The sequence below is a fragment of the Vicugna pacos genome, chromosome 19, assembly GCF_048564905.1.
Source record: "Vicugna pacos chromosome 19, VicPac4, whole genome shotgun sequence".
In the NCBI taxonomy this organism is placed as follows: domain Eukaryota; kingdom Metazoa; phylum Chordata; class Mammalia; order Artiodactyla; family Camelidae; genus Vicugna; species Vicugna pacos.
In genome coordinates this window covers 34,673,623-34,691,533 of record NC_133005.1, presented here as the reverse complement: position 1 = coordinate 34,691,533, position 17,911 = coordinate 34,673,623, and the positions used below count along the sequence as shown (strand labels likewise).

The 17,911-nt window shown below is 46.7% G+C and overlaps 2 protein-coding genes across 2 annotated transcripts in view; both read left to right on the top strand.

Moving 5' to 3' along the window:
• The first annotated feature begins 4,045 nt into the window (after positions 1-4,045).
• On the top strand, positions 4,046-7,227 carry TP53RK (TP53 regulating kinase). The gene is made up of 2 exons (XM_072944333.1): positions 4,046-4,423; positions 6,633-7,227. The coding sequence occupies exons 1-2, from the start codon at positions 4,141-4,143 to the stop codon at positions 7,109-7,111; spliced, it is 762 nt and encodes a 253-aa protein (XP_072800434.1). The 5' UTR covers positions 4,046-4,140; the 3' UTR covers positions 7,112-7,227.
• A 135-nt stretch (positions 7,228-7,362) lies between these two features.
• The window catches only part of SLC13A3 (solute carrier family 13 member 3), an 87,181-nt gene continuing 76,632 nt past the window's right edge, over positions 7,363-17,911 (top strand). Inside the window, exons 1-2 of the mRNA XM_072944331.1 lie at positions 7,363-7,637; positions 16,835-16,952. Coding sequence (XP_072800432.1) covers positions 16,929-16,952 — 24 coding nt within the window. The 5' untranslated portion in view covers positions 7,363-7,637; positions 16,835-16,928. The remainder of the gene's footprint in view (positions 7,638-16,834; positions 16,953-17,911) is intronic.

The window sequence follows — 17,911 nt, the reverse complement described above, 5'->3', positions numbered from 1 at the left end:
ACAGACTGGATAAGCGCCAACAGACTGGGAGAGGAGCAGCTTGCGGCAGGAAAGGAGATCTGGAGTTCTGTTTTGGCTGTGTGACGTCTAAGGTGCTCATGAGGCATCCATGTGGAAACAGATGGGCAGTTAGATATAAAAGCTTGGACTTCTGGAAAGGAGCCAGGCTGAGGACACCCCCGCTAATTTTCACTCTTAGGCAAAAACACATATACAGACTTAGCACTCACATGGCTGTTCCAACCTCTCACTGTGTATTCACACGTAGACACATTCATTCACATGCATGAGTAGCCATGCCCTCACCTAGCAGAAATCAGGTACCACAGACACAGATACGCATCTCAGCAATGAAGACAGCATTGACATGGCCTTCTGAGCCAGGGGACCCGTGTCCAGTTCTGAAAGTAATAATAGCTGGGGCAGTTTGAAAATCTGGCTTCAAAATTTTTTGTTCCTTCCCTTGAAATCTAGGTGGGCTTGTGACTGCTCTGGCCAGTAGGTTACACAGAGTGGCACTGTATGACTTCTAAGGCTGAGTCACTGGGACATTGGCACCCAGAACCCTGAGCCTCTAAGAAGTCTGACCACACTGAGGCCACCATGCTGTAAGGAAGCCCAAGGCACATAGAGAGGTCATGTGTGGCTGCTCCAGTGAGTGGTCCCAGCCTTTAAGCCATGCCAGCACCGGCTTCAGAACCAGCCTTCAGATGATTCTGGCGCCCAGCCCTCAAATCTTTCCAACCGCGGTCCCAGGCATTGTGGAACAGAGACAAGCCATCCCTACTGTTCCCAGTCTGAAGCCCTGACTCACAAATTCCACAAGTATAATTAAATGGTTGTTTTAAGTTGCAAAGTTTCAGAGTAAATTGTTATGCCACAATAGTAATCAGAAACAGTAGTTTTAAACTATTGAGGGTTGATTGATTTAAGCACCTTACATGTATTTACAACTGCCTAATGAGATTGGGATTATTAGAATTTACCCATTTTATGGATGAGGAAACTGAGGCAATGGGAGGTGAGGTAACTTGCTTGCATAATAAACAAATAAAATCAGTAGTGCTCAAGGATACACTCTAGTATCAAGCTTATGGGAAACACCAGGATCTTCTCTGTCATGCTCTACTGCCTTTCTGGTATGGAGAAGGGCCCAAGAATGCCTCTTGATCTTTTCCATGTGACAATTACTCCTTCAGGTGAGTATGTGGAATTGTCACGGAGACCTGGTACAGAAAAGCCAGGGCTGTTCCACTCCTCAGATAACTTGTAGAAATTATATGATGAAAAAGGGCATGCAGTCTTTGTTGATCTCTGTGATTTGTCTTAAGTCATGAGGATGTTTGCATGCCTGCTGTTAGGTTCTGTCTACCCTAGAGAATAGAGAATCCTTCTTCACTTGTTGCCCCAAATGGGAAAGGAAAAGTTCTAATCAGGCCTTTTGGTAGACATCTTTGGAAATGACTTCTCTTGAGGGGAGGCAGGACCTGGCGACTCATTTCTAACAAACAGACTACAGCAAAAGTGATTGTCCTTCTAGAGATCAGGTTATAAAAGATGGTGATTTCCACCTTGCTCATCCTCTCCTGATCTCTTACTCACTCACTCTGACAAAGCCATCTGCTGTGTTGTGAGCTGCCCGATGGAGAGGCCCATGTGGCCAGAATTGAGGGTGGCCTGCAGGCAATAGGCAGGAAGGAATTAAGGCCCTCAGATCAACAGCCTGTGAGGAACTAAGTCCTGCCACTAATCAAATAGTCATACAAATAAACAAAAAAGCAATGCAAAAGAAGAGAGATTGAGGGACACCAGGAATTACAAAGGTTGGGCTTTCCCTCCTATGAAAAGTCAGAGAGGACTTCCCTGAGGAAGTGACATTTGAGCTGAGAATGGAAGGATGCCTAGATGGATCTAGGCAACAAGGGGAGGGAAGAGCACTTCTAACATGGGAAATAGCAGGTGCAAAGGCCCAGTGGCAAGAAGGAGCCTGGCAAGAGTGAAAGACCAAGAGAAGGCAAATGTGTTTGAAGATCAGAGAGCAAAAAAGAGTTTGGTGGAGGATGAATCTGGAAGAGGGACATAGGGCCCCATGGAGGACCTCATGGGTCTTTATCTGAAGCACAGTGGGGAGCCACTGAAAGGTTTTAAACTAGTTTCCTACCACAGAAGCCAGAACTAGTCTGGCCATAGCAAGCCTGGGGCTGTGAATATGTTTGCACAGTGGATTTTCCAAAGGAGGGTATAGGAGGTAAGAGGGAATGAAAAGTGTTCATTCGAACTGAGAAGGAAGGTATCTTGAGAATGAAAAACGAGACAGGAAGCTCCATATAATCAATGGTTCAATTTATTATAGGGTAACTTACAGGGAAGGATCAGGTGGACAGCAATCCAGCAGCATTTGCAGCTGTACTCTGAAACTTCGAGGGGCCATTGAGACAATTTTATAGTTAACCTAGGATATAGGGGTACATGCTTGGAATCAGGAAGTGCATTCCTAAGTCAAGATTTATGAATGGGTAATTAGCCTTGTAGGTGCCAGGAATATGTCAGCAAAGGTCTTCATCATTGTTTGGAGGCTAACAGAGTATAGAGGCCACATGGACCTAAAGATCATTAAACAATATCTATTAACTACAAAACCCTTGATGACAGAGAAGAGATTTACTACACAACATAGCCCCAGCTAGGGTCAGTGGAAGGACGCAAGACGTGTCAGTTATGCTAACAGCCAGACAGAGGGGTTCAGGCAGATTTGGTAACCATGGAGATGACCGAGTGGACACTAACAATTATGATAATGAAATTAAAAACTTGGAAAATTGGGCACTATAAATAGAATTGGTTCTGGGTGAACTTCAAGTAGGCTGGGCTGATGAAAGTTGCTGGAAACCACATTATGCCAACACAAAGAGTCTCATGTTTGAAAAGGTGACCTGCCCTGTGTATGAATGAAATGCAGTGCCTCTGGAGCTGAGGGTTGGTGTCATAGCAACCCTCAGACCAAAGGGCCTTTCTTCATCATTTCAAACAGGGTACCAATGATGGGGGAAGGAAAATGAACACATGAATAGTGTATGCAATCCACTGGGCCCCTCAAAAGCAACATCTTATTTAAGCATAATGAACAATGCTAAAGTTAAACTGATTATCCTTTTTCTAAAGATGATTAATCTGAAACTTAGAGAAATAATGTTTGTTGCTGCATCACACAGTGTGACAGGAACTTGAGGCTGGCTCCCCTATGTGTGACAGTACACATATAACAACAACAAAAAATCTGGAAAACAACTTCATACGATGATTGCTGGTGGGGCAGATTGGTGACAGGGACAGGTGTTCTTTAATTTTTCACGTGTGCAAAATTGTGTATTGTAAGAATTTGTCATAGCCTGTATTAGCTTGCTATTAAAACAAACAGTAAAAATTTGTAAATCACTCCCAACTCGGGGTGGGTTCTGTCTCCTCTGGAAAAATTTTCCTGATCCCACTTCCTCCTCCTCAGCCTCATATCCCACCACTTTCTCTGACTCTCAGGTTTTTTTTTTTTTTCTGTAAGATGGATTTTCATCATTTAACCTTATTCTTCCTGAATGCACTCAGTAAACGGTAGCTATTATTATCCTAGCTCTAAAGACGATGTCGGACACATGCCACACCGGACTCCGACTAGTGTGAGCCCCTTTTGGAGGGAATTCAGGAGTCCAGGGACGATGAGTTCCCAAAAGAACTCCTGTAGAGTGCAACTTCCCGGGATCCAGAAAGACTCCAGAGGAAAGCCGATTCCGAACATTTTTCGCGAGAGGCACTGAAGCTTTCCGGCAACAGCCGAACAGTTGGGAGGCGGGGCCATCAAAGCCGACCGGGAGAGTCACCAATGGCTTCCAGAAAGAACAGAGGAGTGGGAAGAGGGGCTTATCGAGAGTTGCTGAGGGCTTGAGGAGATGGCCGAGGAGCTGGGAAGCCAGGCCACGGGCTTCAAGAAGAGCCTCAAGGTTGGGAGGCGGAACCACTTCCATAAGGCGGAACTGTCGAGGTTCGAGTAGCCGGAGAGGTCCGAGGATTTCCGGAGCGAGCCGAAGCAGCGCCGACAGTTTCCGGAGAGAGCCGAGGAGCTCCGAGCGGTGGCGCGGAAGCTCAAACATGGCGGCGGCGGGCGCTGCTGCAGCTGAGCCGAACAAGGAGCCGGCGCCCGAGGCTGAGGCACTGGCCGCGGCCCGGGAGCGGAACAGCCGCTTTTTGAGCGGCCTGGAGCTGGTGAAGCAGGGCGCCGAGGCACGCGTGTTCCGCGGCCGCTTCCAGGGCCGTGCGGCCGTGATGAAGCACCGCTTCCCCAAGGGCTACCGGCACCCGGCGCTGGAGGCGCGGCTCGGCCGGCGACGGACGGTGCAGGAGGCCCGGGCGCTGCTCCGCTGCCGCCGCGCAGGTGAGGCGGCCGGGCTTGGGGGTGTGGGGGGACCCCCGAGGCTCTGGGCCCGGGACCACGCGGGTGAGAGGCTCCCCTGCGCTGCGAGCCGCGATTTGCCTCAGTTTCTCCATTTGTACTTTCTGCGTGGCCTTACGTTAAGAAATGCCATCCTTCTATCCTTTTGATTCATTATTTTTTTAAATTGAAGTATAGCCAGTATACAATGTTGTGTAAATTTGTGGTGTACAGTATGTTTCAGTTATCCATATACATACATATATTCGTTTTCATATTCCTTTTTATTACAGGCCACCACTGGGTCCTGAATACAGTTCCCTGTGCTATATAGTATAAACTTGTTGTTTATCTATTCTATAAATAGTAGTATCTGCAAATTTCGAACTCCCAGTCCATCCCCGCCTACCCCCTACCCCCGTAGCCGTAAGTTTGCTTTCTGTCTGAGTCTGTTTCTCTTTTGCAAATAAGTTCATTTGTGTCTTTTTTTTTTAAGAGTCCACATATAAGTGATATATGATATTTTTATTTCTCTTTCTGGCATAACTTAGAATGACGATCTGCAGGGCCATCCATGCTGTTGCAAATAGCATTATTTTATTCTTTTTTATGGCTGAGTAGTATTCGTGTGTGTGTGTGTGTGTGTGTGTGTGTGTGTGTGTGTGTATACCACAGCTGCTTTATCTAGTCATCTGTCAGTGGGCATTTAGGTTGTTTCCATGTCTTCACTATTGTAAATATTGCTGCTATGAACATTGGGGTGCATGTATCTTTTCATCATTCATTAGTTCTTAAGAAGCCGCTTGGCCTTGCAGCAGTGAGTGTTTGTCCTGGAGCCACTGTGCCTGGTTCAGTTCCTGGCTCTGCCACTCTTGCTTAATGTGTCACTTAACTGCCCTGAGCCTCAGCTTCCCCATTGGTACCTTCTCAATTTTCGAACATTGTCTTTTCATATATTACTTTGAAGAAGCAGATGTAATTAACTTGCCCAGGAGCGAGGCTCTCTGTATTCAAATACTGACTACACTGCTTCATACATAGCCTTTCAGCAAAGTTATAGAACCTCAGCCTGTTTCCTCACCTGTAAAGGGAAGTGATTGTAACAATATCTATTTCTTAGGAATGTCGTGACCGTTAGATGAGATATGTATGCCATGTATTATGTCGGAACATATGACTGATTCTAGCGCGCCACAAACATTAGATTTCATTCAGTTGTTTATTTTTTCATTAAAACATGAACCATCACCATAAACCTTGTCCTCAGATGAGAAACACGCTCAGAGAGAAGTAACTTGTCCAAAGTTACACAGCTGGTAAGCCACCCAGCCAGGCTCTCAGCTCATATCCCTCTGACTCAGAAGCACTGGTTTTTCCACTCTTATATTTCATTGGTATTTTTTAGGCATCTATGGTGCTCCAAGACGTTACGTGCTGAGGGATCTGGAGGAAATTCAGTAGCGAACAAGCAGACAGGTCTATGCCCTTGCTTGGATTTAATGAAGTTATTCATGTGTTCATATTTTCTCTTTTCATCCTCTCCAGGATCTAAGTTCTGTTAAGCAGGGATCATGGCTGTTTTGTTTCCTCTTGTTTCCCTACTAGTTTGTGTCCAATATCTAGAAGTGTCTCAAGCGTGATTGACATTAAATAAAGATTCATTGAATCTTCGCATTCAACGAAGTCATTGAATTATTAGAAGTTTGTTTTCATATTATAGAAGCAGACATGGAGGCTAGAAAAATTAATGTGACTTTAAAGTTATACAGCTACAAGGAAGGGAGCTGGGATTTGAAGTTGTCTTTCCTGTCTGTAAAGATGAATCTCTAAACCAAAATGCCGCTTGGCCTCTTGCTGGTGTCCTTGTCAGATAGAAACTGCTCTGACTGGGCTGTGCTTATCCATGTGGCTCTTTGTTTTGTATTTCAGGGAATAAGTATTATGACAAATGAAGTCCAGTCATAAAGGGTAGAAAGGAGGAGGGAGCTTTGGCAGTGTTGACCATAACCTTGGGGTGGTCTAAGCACAGCTCTGCAGGGGAAACTTCCAGAGGAGTTAAGTTGTGCCATTCTGCAGCGTTTCTAAATCTTTTCCCTGAAGTACACAGATTCGCACTGTAAAAAAACTGGCTCAGTCTTGGAAAATTAAGCTTACCATTAAAAAAAGGAGGAAGAAGATTCTAGTTCAGTAACCGCTTATGTCTTGGTTGCAGGGATATCTGCCCCGGTTGTCTTTTTTGTGGACTATGCTTCCAACTGCTTATTCATGGAGGAAATTGAAGGCTCAGTGACAGTTCGAGATTATATCGAATCCACCATGGAGGCTGAAAAATCTCCCCAGAGTCTCCTCGGCTTAGCCAAGACAATTGGGCAAGTTTTGGCTCGAATGCACGATGAAGACCTCATTCATGGTGATCTCACCACCTCCAACATGCTCCTGAAACCCCCCTTGGAACAGCTGAACATCGTGCTCATCGACTTTGGGCTGAGTTTCATTTCAGGACTTCCGGAAGATAAGGGAGTTGACCTGTACGTGTTAGAGAAAGCCTTCCTTAGTACCCATCCCAACACTGAGACTGTGTTTGAAGCCTTTCTGCAGAGTTACTCCGCCTCCTCCAAAAAGGCCAGGCCAGTGCTAAAAAAACTAGATGAAGTGCGCCTGAGAGGGAGAAAGAGGTCCATGGTTGGGTAGAAGAATGTGTGTGACAACTCCAGACAGTTAAGCTTAACTGTTCACTTCCCAGTGAATTTGAAGGGATGCTATGAATATGAGATTCAACCTAAATAAAGGCAGTGAGATATTTGTAAGTGCTCCCTGTGATCGTGCTTGATAAGTGGCATTATCGTCTGCGCTCTACTGTTCTCAAGAGCTTGCTGTGTACATAAGACCTGTCCCGGCAGAACTGGGTATTCAGAATAAATCTCAGACAGGCTTTCTCTGCAGTTGTGACTTGTGTTCCTAAGATTCAAGGCCATGGTGTTACCAAACACTGAACCATGTACTGAGAATGTTACTCCCTTTCAGTCCTTCTGGTGAGACAAGGACAAAATGTCTCAGCTGGTGACAGTATGTTTTTATCAGCCCTCTAACCCAGCATTTTTTTGTTGTTGTGTTCATGACATACTCATGAAACCAATAGAGTGGGATACAACCAGCATTTTAGACAAGAGATGGAATCAGAGATTAGAAAATACCAGAGCGCATTACCTGTAGTATTGTAAGTATTGCTCTATGAAACTTGTTTCAAATGTGGATATAGATAAGGGTATGTACTAGGTTTTTATGTAAAATACATTTCTTTTTGAGGGTCATGGTGAAAAAAAGGTGCAAATGCTGCTTAACTCCAATTTCTCTTCTTTAAAAATTTTAAATTAAAAGAAAGCAGGCCCATAGCTTTCAGGCAACTGAAATTTATGTAATTTTGTATAAGACTTTTTATTTTTGTTACTCTGTTTTTATGGCTATTTTCTAATTTAGACAAGTAATTGGTGTAAAGTTCCTCTTAGTTTCTGTAGGTAAAAAAGTAAATTCATTTATATCAAAGGCAGTTAAGTAGACTGAGCAAAAATAGTGAAGTACCTTAGGAATGACTGAAGTTTGATAAAACCTGGTTTAAGGGAGGGTGCAGGAAACTGAATTAAGATGCAAAGTGCCACGAAATATCTCACACTTAACCTTGCCCGGCTGCAGTTTCTTTTGCCGGAGAGGGTGTGTGTGTTGGGAGAGAAGAGGGTATAATAAAATGCCTTTCCTCCTTGTAAGCTCCAACTAGCACGTCAATATTTTGAGTGCCTTTTGTGTGCCTGGCGCTGTATTTCGTACCAGGTGTAGTGATGAGCAAGATGGACAAGCACTGCTCTTGTGGAGCGAACATTCTGGTGAGACTCAGACTGTGTCGGTTTCATTCACTGCAGTCATCACCCTGCCTGTGGAGATACCCAGGAATAAGTGAAAACTTCCTTCCTGGGTAGTGGTGATTAGTAGAGAGGAGAACGGACATCATTGCTTCGTTACTACACATCAGGCATTGTGCCAGGAGTTTCCACACTGGATCTTAAATGACACTAAGTTTGATACTGTCCCCATGTGAAAGATGGAGAAATGGGTTCAAAAAGGGGGAACTTGTCCAAGATGTCTCAGGTAGCAAGGGGTACTTTTCCCTGTCTCCAAAGCCCATAGACTTTCCACTGATCCTTTAAGAAATGAGATGCTGGGTATGACATGTCTTTACATAATTAGAATGTTTTGGCTTTACAGTACATTATTTTCAAAGAATTCCAAGCCCACAGGATCTGACCACATTTTTTTCAATGAATATTCTCAACGTGACTGAGGGCTCATTCCTCATGTCCTATAAAGCTAATAAGACTAACATCTACCTCTCAGGGAGAATGGTGTGTGCGGGCATTAAGTCAACAGGTACTCAGCGCTGCCTGTGTGCCAGGCACTGGAGATACAGAGGGGAAATGAAGTACCTAAGAGAGTGTCAGTGATGAGGGCTGTAAAGGATGCTGAGAGCCTGAGTGCCCTCGAGGAGATGGGGAGGGAGGAGTGGTCAGAGAAAGCCTCTGATAAGGTGACATTGGAACTAAGACTAAAAAGGAGAACCAGGAAATGGGGGAAGGCGCATCATGTACAAAGTGGGTAAAGGAGGAACACCTTTGAGGGACAGTGAGGCTGGTGTGGCTGGTTGACAGCAAGGAGGGGGAGCAGGAAATGAGATGGGAAAGGTGGGTAAGCGTCGGATCACACGGGGCCTTGTAACAAGCTTGGTTTTTATTCTTAATGCAACTCGGGATGCTTTAAACAAGGAGACATCTGGTTTATGTTGTGAAAGGATTACACTGGTAGGAAAAGGACTATAAGGGGCCAGGGTGGAGGCAAGAAACAAGGGAGAAGTTTGAACCTGGATGATGGTAGCCTGAGGTGGAGGTGTTGGCGAGCATCCTGCAAACCGAGTGGCACCCACTGGTCCGTGTGACATGGCAGCCGGGGCCGTGCGGGTAGCAGCTACAGTAGGGAAGCAAAAATGATCTCTGCATGCATTGAGGGGAAGAGGAGAGACTGCAGACTGGAGAGGCTTCATATGTGTTCCCAGGAGGAGTATTTGTCTTCCTATTCAGCCTGTGACCCAGGCTGGGAAATCAGGATTGACAAGCTTTCCCAGGTGAGCAGTGGATTCCTTTCCCAGGTCACTGTCTCACAGAGGGCTAAGGAACCCTCCACGTCCACGTGGGGACAGCCTGTGCTTTGCATTGAGCCAAAGGCACTAGCAGTAATGTGTGATTCCCACTGGAACCCTCCCAGATGGGACTTATGTCCCCCATATTACAGATGAGGAAATACTCTCAACAATGCAAAGCATCACATCTTAGGGTCACAGTAAGTGACAGAGCTGGGATTCAAACCAGCATTTTTAACAGCAGTTAACTTTATTGAGCAGTTTCTAAGTTCTTTGCATGCATTGACCCATCTTACAGAGGAGACAACTGAGGCACAGAGAAATTCAGTCTTGCCCAAGATCACACCACTAATGAATGGTAGAGCCAGGGGAATGTGATGCAACACTGAAAAGGACACAGGTCCATATCTCCTGGAACATTTAAAAGAACTCTTGTGGCCAGTCCACAGGCCACAGAATGGAGTTCCCCGAGTCTGGCCTGGTGAGTGCTCCATATGGGCATGTGCTTCTCGTTAAACGAGGCAAGCCAGCCGAGGGGGTGTGGGAACACCTGTGTTAGTGAAGCAAGTGGGATACAACCTTTGCTGTAACTGAGGAAGTCAACCCGAATCATGATCCTGCCTCCAATACAGTTTTATTTACAAAAACAGGTAGCTGGCTTGAGGGCCATAGTTTGCTAGTTTGATTTCTTTTTAATATTGCGTTAAAATATTTGTCTCAGTTACAGAATTTTAGGGCCGACCTTGAGTTTGTGCCCTAGGCAAATGCTTCTCTTGCCCCACCCAGGTCCTAACCGTCTGTCACTGACTGACAGAGCCCCTGACTGTGAGCACCCACGTCCTTACAGAGGCCTGCCTCAGCCCTCTTTTTGGGAACTGAGAATTTCCTCTTGTGCCCTGAATTCAGGGCCCCACAACTCCAAGGGCTGAATTCCTCTTTCCCCAATCCAGTGGAGTGGCTCTCCTTTGCCAGCAGAGGTCGCAAGTTACCCTCGTTCTCGGTGCAAGGAAGTTAAAAAGAAACTTCCTCCCCTTTCAGTCCTCTCCACTTCCTCCTCTCCTACCCCTTCTTTGTTCTCCTTCCTCTCTTTTCTTTCTGTCTTCCTCTCTCCCTCCCTCCCTCGAACTTGTTCATTTATTCACTCAGCACCTTAGCTGAGCATCCAGACGTGGTGGGCTCCGTGCTCATCACTCAGGATCCTAGTGAGCGGGACAGGCCAGCCATGGGGACAGCTAGTTCCCTTCTGTCTTGATTTTGTCATCTGCTCTCACTTCTTCACTCACTCACGAGGCATTTACCGAGCACGTTGGCTGTGTCTGGCTCTGTGCCGGAACCTGAAGGAGCTATAGTGATGAGGAAGTCCCCACCGCCGCCCTGGAGTGCCCCCGGCCTCTCCCAGTACTGCTGCAATCAGTGATTTCCCCACTGCTCCCCCTGCTTCTGCTCTGGTCCCCTAAGTTCTTCCTCACTCAGCAGCCAGACACCCTTTTAAAGCCAGAGTATGCCACCTCCCTCTTACAAGTTTGATGGCTTCCATCCCATGTCTCCTTGCTCACCAGCTGCGTGGCTTGGGACCCCCTCACTGCCCTCTCTGAGCCTCAGTGTCCCCATCTGTAAAAGGGACTAACAGCGGTGTCTACCACATGGAGCTGCTGGGAGCACAGTCGTGGGTAAGAATCCCCAGGAAGCAGACTCTGCGATGCAGTTTAGTGTAGAGGGTGTTTACTGAGGCCTCCGTATAAGGGAATGGAAGGAAGCATGGGAGGGCAGAGGGAGAATTGGGGCTGTGAGGCAGACCCAAAACAGCCCTGGCCCCACTGAGGCTCTGCAGCTACAGTGGCCCTGCAGAGATGTCCCAGGGTGCACCGAGATGTCCAGGCTTTCATAACCCCACATCACCCAGACATGGGCGGGCCACCCTGGAAGGAATTGAGCTTGGATGAGGCTACTCTGAAGGGGAGGCAGATGGAGGCTGTGTGCTGACCACACCTGCACCTGGGGCTTCCTTCAAGAGGAACCAGGTCAGACATCAACACCCCCCAACAAGCATTAATGAAATCAGTGCTTGGCACATTGTAACAATTAGCTGTTGTTATTAGATCATTTATATTGCTACTATTTTTAGAGACCAACAAACTGGCCGTTATAATACAGCATCATTTGTGCATATTGTCTGGCCCCAACCCTAATGTGTCTGAATCAGAAGGGCTGGGACCGGGCCGGGGCTGTGCATTTAGAGCAAGTTCCCTGATGATCTGAGACCACAGCCTGAAGGAAAATCAGGATGTTTGATGAGAAGTTCAGAAAATGGATGCCAGGAGGGCAGAAACAATAGTTATTTGCTCTACCCATTTCACAGATGAGGAAGCTGAGGCTCACAGAGGCTAAGCACTTTGCCCAGAGTCATTAGCCTGTAAATGGTAGAGGTAGTGCCAGACATTGTCTGTTGGCTACCAAAAGCCACTCCCCCTTATTCCTTTTGGACAGAGCCTTGATTGTCCAGGTGTTTATTAGGTGCAGATGGCTTCATCTCGGGGAAGCTCAGATTGGTCCCTGGTAGAGGGGTGGGCATGTGGCCTTCTTCTGGCCAATAAGACATAAGAGAAAATCTGCAAAGTTTGCTTTGAGGGAAGATTTTACTTCTTACAGAAGGTGAGAGGGGTGTGAGAATTCTCTCTAAGCTATGACTGCAACACACCCCCATCACCAGTTCCTGCCTTTAAATGCAGTGGTGATAAGCAGAGGTTCAGCAGCTATCCTGAGACCACAAGGCCACCCTTGAAGAGTCAATGAGATGATGGAGTGGAGAGGTGGGCAGAGTATGCCTGTCTTTAGTGACATCAGACCTCCAAGCTCTTTTCCTTGACTTATACGTGCATAGGTAAACATCTTTAAAGCTGGAACTGCAGTTGATCACGTTTCCTATCATTTGAAGCCAAAAACATTCCTAACCAAAACAGATGCAGAGCGCAGTCCTCCAAAACCATGCTTGTTGCATGGCATCTTGTGCCTCTCTGGGTCAGGCTGGGGCACATGGGGCAGTGCAGGCCTCTCTGTTTAAGTCAAAGTGAGGGAGTAAGGACAGGCGGGCTCCAGCGCCTTCTCTCCAGGGACCACAAGGCAAGACCACTGGACTGAGATTCAGCCTATTCAAGGCCTGGCTAATCTCTGCCACCAACTTCCTCTTTGAATTTGGGAAGAATCCCAGACTGCTCTGGGCCTCAGTTTCCCCATCTGTGAAATGAAGGATCTGGTCTGGATCAGACTGGTGGACATTTTTGTTGGGCCCATAGTAGCGTTTGTTTTGTGGTTGCCAATGGAAAACGATTGGGATGGTTTCATATAAACACCCAGGTATCTGGCTTCTCTCGAAACATTGTCAGGAGACCCAGCCACCCTGGATCCCCGTTCCAACACCTCCCCTTTTAGAGGGGGGCTTGTTCTTGCCAGTTCACACCAACCCCCACCTTCTCCTGTTGCCCCTTGACTGCGGCCAGTTGCCAGTCACCATTTACCATCATACTTGTCTTGCTTTTCTTCCCATTATGGAGTTAATAAGAGAGTGAAATATTTCTTACTCTCAGACCTTTTCACCCTTATGCTACTTGTCCCTGTAGACATTTGAATTTGCAATCCCCAGATAAGATAGTCTGTATCTTTTCCAGGGGTCACACTAGTATGTCAAAGTGCAGCCTGTTCACAAACAAGCTCCTGGTTCCAGCCCTTGGTCTCTGCTCTCACCCAGCTTCCCCCCCCCTCTTCACCCACGCAAGGGGAGGAAATGACTCCCCTTGACTCCTCTCTTTCACCCCCATGCCCCGACCCAACCTAGCAGCAAATCCTGCTAGCTTTACTCTTGAGATATAATCAGGAAGCTGGAATAATGGCTTCCCTTGGGGGAGGGGTAGAGACGTGGAACAGGGTTCTGGGGGCTTCTGGGAGGAGGGGTAAGTTCTATTTCTCAAGCTTGGTGCTGGTTACATGGGTGGATTTGGTTGTAAAACTTCATCCAACTGCATGCACATTTATGATAAGTGTACCTTTCTGTATGTCTGTTACACGTCAACAAAGAGCTTATGAATATAGGATCAGAACCTACCACTTGGTACCCCTCACAGCTATTCTTCTGGCTTAGACCATGTGATCTTTTGCTTGAACCATTCCAGCTGTCCCCTCCCCAAATTCCCTGCTTCTGCCTCATCCCCCACATTCTGTTTTCCACACAGTGGCCTGGGAAATCCTGTTCTGGCTCAGTTCAGGTCATCTCATTCCTCTGTTCAAAACACTCCAGTGTTTCCACCTCCCTTGGGGCAAAGAACCACCTGCCCCCACCCTAACACTCTTACCTTTCTGACCACCTCCTCTCGCTTTGGGTCAGCCACATGGTTCTTCCAGCAGGTGGTCATGTTTCTGTCTCAGGGCCTTTGCACTTGCTGTTCCCTTTGCCTGCCACACTTCCTCACACATCTTTACATGGCCACCTCCTTTGCTTCCTTCCAATGTCTGCCAAACAGCACCTTGTCTTCCAGGAGCACCCTGTGTAGAAGGTAACACCCCTGCCCAGCCCTCCCCACCCACCTCCCCAGCTTTGTATCCTTCCCATTCACAAGCACCTGCTATCAGTTATATTCACTTGCTCATTTGCTGCTTGTCTGCTCTGTGGGCAGAGCGCAGTGTTTGCTCTGTTTCTGTATTGGTGTCTAGAAGGTAGTGGGTGCTCTGTAAACATTTATTGAGTTGAATTCCCTCATGCACGCCCAGCCTGCTTGTTGAAAAGAAAACCAAGAAGCCACATGAGCCTTCCTCCCACTATGCCAAACACACACACACCACCACCACCACCACCTACCCACAGTCTTCCCTGCTGGAGGCAAAGCTGAGTAGGGTCCTGGCCTGGAGCTTGGAACAAAAAACAGTCAGAACCCTGGGGGTTTGGTGCCGATCAAAGGCCTCCTGGTGTTTGTAAACCTGTGCTCTCTGCCCGGGATAGAGGGGGTTAGGGGAAGGCCCAGAATCCAGAGTTATTGCAGCTCCAGGCCAGGGGAGTCCAGGGCCTGCCCTACTCCCTGTGGTGAGGAAAGGCCCCGCAAGGCCAAGCTGCTTGACCCCTGCCTCCAGGGCATCTCAAAGGGTGACTTATCCCAACCCCAGCCTGAGCCCCACCTGCTGGGACTCACTTCAAAGCCAGTGTTGCTCTTGGAGCTGCCCAGGCCTCAACCAAAATGTCACACTGAAAGATGCTGACCGTGGTGTGGGACTCAGTGAGGGGTTGGGGGAGGCACCAAGAGTCCCTTTTGTGCAGGCCAAGTGGAAAGCTGGTGCCAGCATGCCCCTCATACTCCCTCTCCGCTCACTGCTTTATTTTTCTTCGTAGCACTGAGTGCCGTGTGACGTGCTGTACATTTAACTTGTGCCTCTCGTTATTAGCGCTACCAAAATGAAAGCAGAGACTTCTGTTTCATTTGATTGCTGCCGTAGTTTCAACCTCTAGAATGATGCCTGGTACCTAGGACGTGCTCAATTCATACTTGTTGAGGGCATGATATGCACGACTTTGGTCGATGTTTGTAAGAATAAAATACAGTGATTTAAAGCACGTTCAATTCTTCAGTAATTATTGAACCCCTGCTATGTCCCAGGGGCTGTGCAGGGTACAGGTTGGACTCCTGCTTCTCATGGAGCTCCATCTAGTAAGGAATAATTTCAAATGGTGAATCATGCTGTGAAGGAAAGAGCTCCGGGGATTTTGAACAGAGGGAGTGTTGTAGAGTTGAGGAAGTCTGCATTTTATTAGATTAGGTAGTCATGGAGGCCCCTCTGAGGAGGTGGCGTTTGACTTGAGACCTGAGTGAGAAGAAGCTGGCCACTGTGAAGTGATGTTGGGGAAGGAGGGAGGAAGAGAGATCAAGTCAGAGGGAGCAGTCAGTGCAAAGAACTTGGTATGTTCAAGGAGCAGGAAGAAGGTCACAAAGAGGGTGGCCCCCAATGGTTGAGGGGAAGGCAGGTAGGGCATGCGGTTGAAGTACTAGGTGGACTCAAATCATTCATGCAAGTGCCCAGCACAGTGCTGGGCACATAGCAAACCCTTAATAACTGGACTGATGACTATATTCAATCTGTGTCTCTATCTATATACATGCACACTTCACAGAGATTGTTATTTGCCTATTAAAAAGAGGGGTTGCGATGTGTATCACTGGAGTTTCAGCTCTATCATGCACTGGCTGTGGGACCTGGGACAAATGTCTTTGTCTGTTTGAGACGTAATTTCCTCATCTGTCCAATGGGCATGCCAATGGGAATGAAAATAAATGGTATTCATACCATCCATTGACTGTGGAAGTTCTTTAAGAATTACCTCCCACATTCTAATTCCTTTTCAGTGTAAAGGGGGAGGAAACAAAGACAGGGAGTTAATGGGTCAAGCCTTGGAGCCACCTTTCCCCCTGTCACATTCTAAGTCATCCAGCTAGAGGCCCCGTGTCTTGCAGACAGACTTTCCTTCCCATAAGAAGCTCTTCTCCAGATGAGAAAAGTAGTAGTGGTGGTAACAGTTACCTATCGCTGTGACAAATTGCTCCAAAACGTAATGGCATAAAACAACCATTTGTTATGCTTGTGGATTATGGGGGTCAGAAATTTAGACAGGGCAACACAGGGATGTCTTTGACCTTCTGTGTCTGGAGCCTCAGCTGAAAGACTCAAAGGCAAGGGATTGGAATCATCTGAAGGCTCATTCACTCAAATGCTAGTTAGTTATTGCTGGCGGCTTTTTGGGAACCTTGGTTTCTCTCTGTGTGCTTTTTCTTCCTGGTGGAGTTTGAACTTCAAATATGGCAGCTGGGTTTCAGGGTGAGAGTCCCAAGAGTAAGGGAACCAGGCAGAAGCCGTAGCCTCTTTATGGCTTAACCTTGGAAATCACAGTGCATCCATTCTGCCATCTTCTGTTGGTTGGTGCATCACAAGCCCCCATCCACTTTCAAAAGGCAGGGACATAGGGCTCCGACTCTCAGTGGGAAGAATGTTAATCACATTGTAATAGGAACATATGGGACACACATATAGGATGGACGATACATATTGGTGCTCTCCTTGGAAAATAAAATCTGCCACAAGCAGAATAATAATTAATTGTTGAACACTTACTGTGTGCAAGTATCATGCTACATCCTCGCCTGTTCCTTCTCCCAACATCCCTGTGAGTTAACATTCAATTCTTCTTCTCATTTCAGATAAGGAAACTGAGGCTCAATGGAATTAAATGTCTTGCTCAGGGTTGCTTAACAAACGAGTGGAACAGCCAGAATTTGAATGTAGCTTTGTCTGATGCAGGATCGCAGACTCAATAAGGTAATGAAATGGATTTAAGGATTACATAAGTTAATATATGTAGTGTTGCAAATAGTGCCCGGCACATAGTAAGTGCAGTATATGTGATTGCTATTATTAATGTTATTATTATTAATATTACATTTGAGCCACCAGATTGAAACCTCTGCTCTAATAGAAGATCTTTGTACTCTTAATCTTTTAGCTGATTCCAGAACAAGGGAGCCAGTCCGGGGCGCTGGGTGCAGTATATCCTGGTCGTAGCTGCCTCCACTCGGGCTTTGGGGAATGGACCTGAGTTTCTGTGACGTTAGCTGGTCCAAATCCCCAGGAATAGTTTTCCCCATACTCCCACATCCAGGCCCCAAATGTCCAAAGTGCTCCCTTGCAGGGCCTCGCCATCCATCCAAGGCTGTCTGATGCTTACTAACCTGGCTAGAACCTTTGATGAAATCGACTGTTGGGCTGGCTCAAGGTCAGGTCCCCAACCGGGAAAGTTTCATCACAGCCTGCAAAGGGTCCATTGGGAAATAACTGGCCCTAGGGGTTTATGGGAAACATAGCAGGATGACCTGGATAGGAAGTGAGTACTGCACCTCTTTCTGGCCCTTTCTCTTGCCATCTCTTGGCTTCCCAAATTTCAGATCTTTGCATCCAAGTTTTGGAATTTTGCCATAACCATACACTCTCAGCACTAGGAGTTACTTGGTATTTTTCAGAGTCTTTTCACACTGTAAACATCAATAGATTTAACTTAAAAGGAGGATTGTTTTAAAATCATGGGCTTTAATTAAGAAAAAGGAAATCACTTGCCCTAAGTCAATAGTAATTATAAGAATAAATAAAATTAAAATAAACCACTGCTGTCCAATTGCAGCAAAATGTCGAGTCTCTGGCCCTAAAGTCCTTCTGGCTTTTACAAAGGGAGTTACCAAGTGATGAGGTGTTAAAGGGCTGCTAACGCCCAACTGAGACTCTCT

Coding starts and splice junctions, on each gene's coding strand:
- TP53RK (XM_072944333.1), top strand. CDS start 4,141: ATGGCGGCGGCGGGCGCTGCTGCAGCTGAGCCGAACAAGGAGCCGGCG. Junction 4,424..6,632: donor GCTCCGCTGCCGCCGCGCAG/GTGAGGCGGCCG, acceptor TCTTGGTTGCAG/GGATATCTGCCCCGGTTGTC.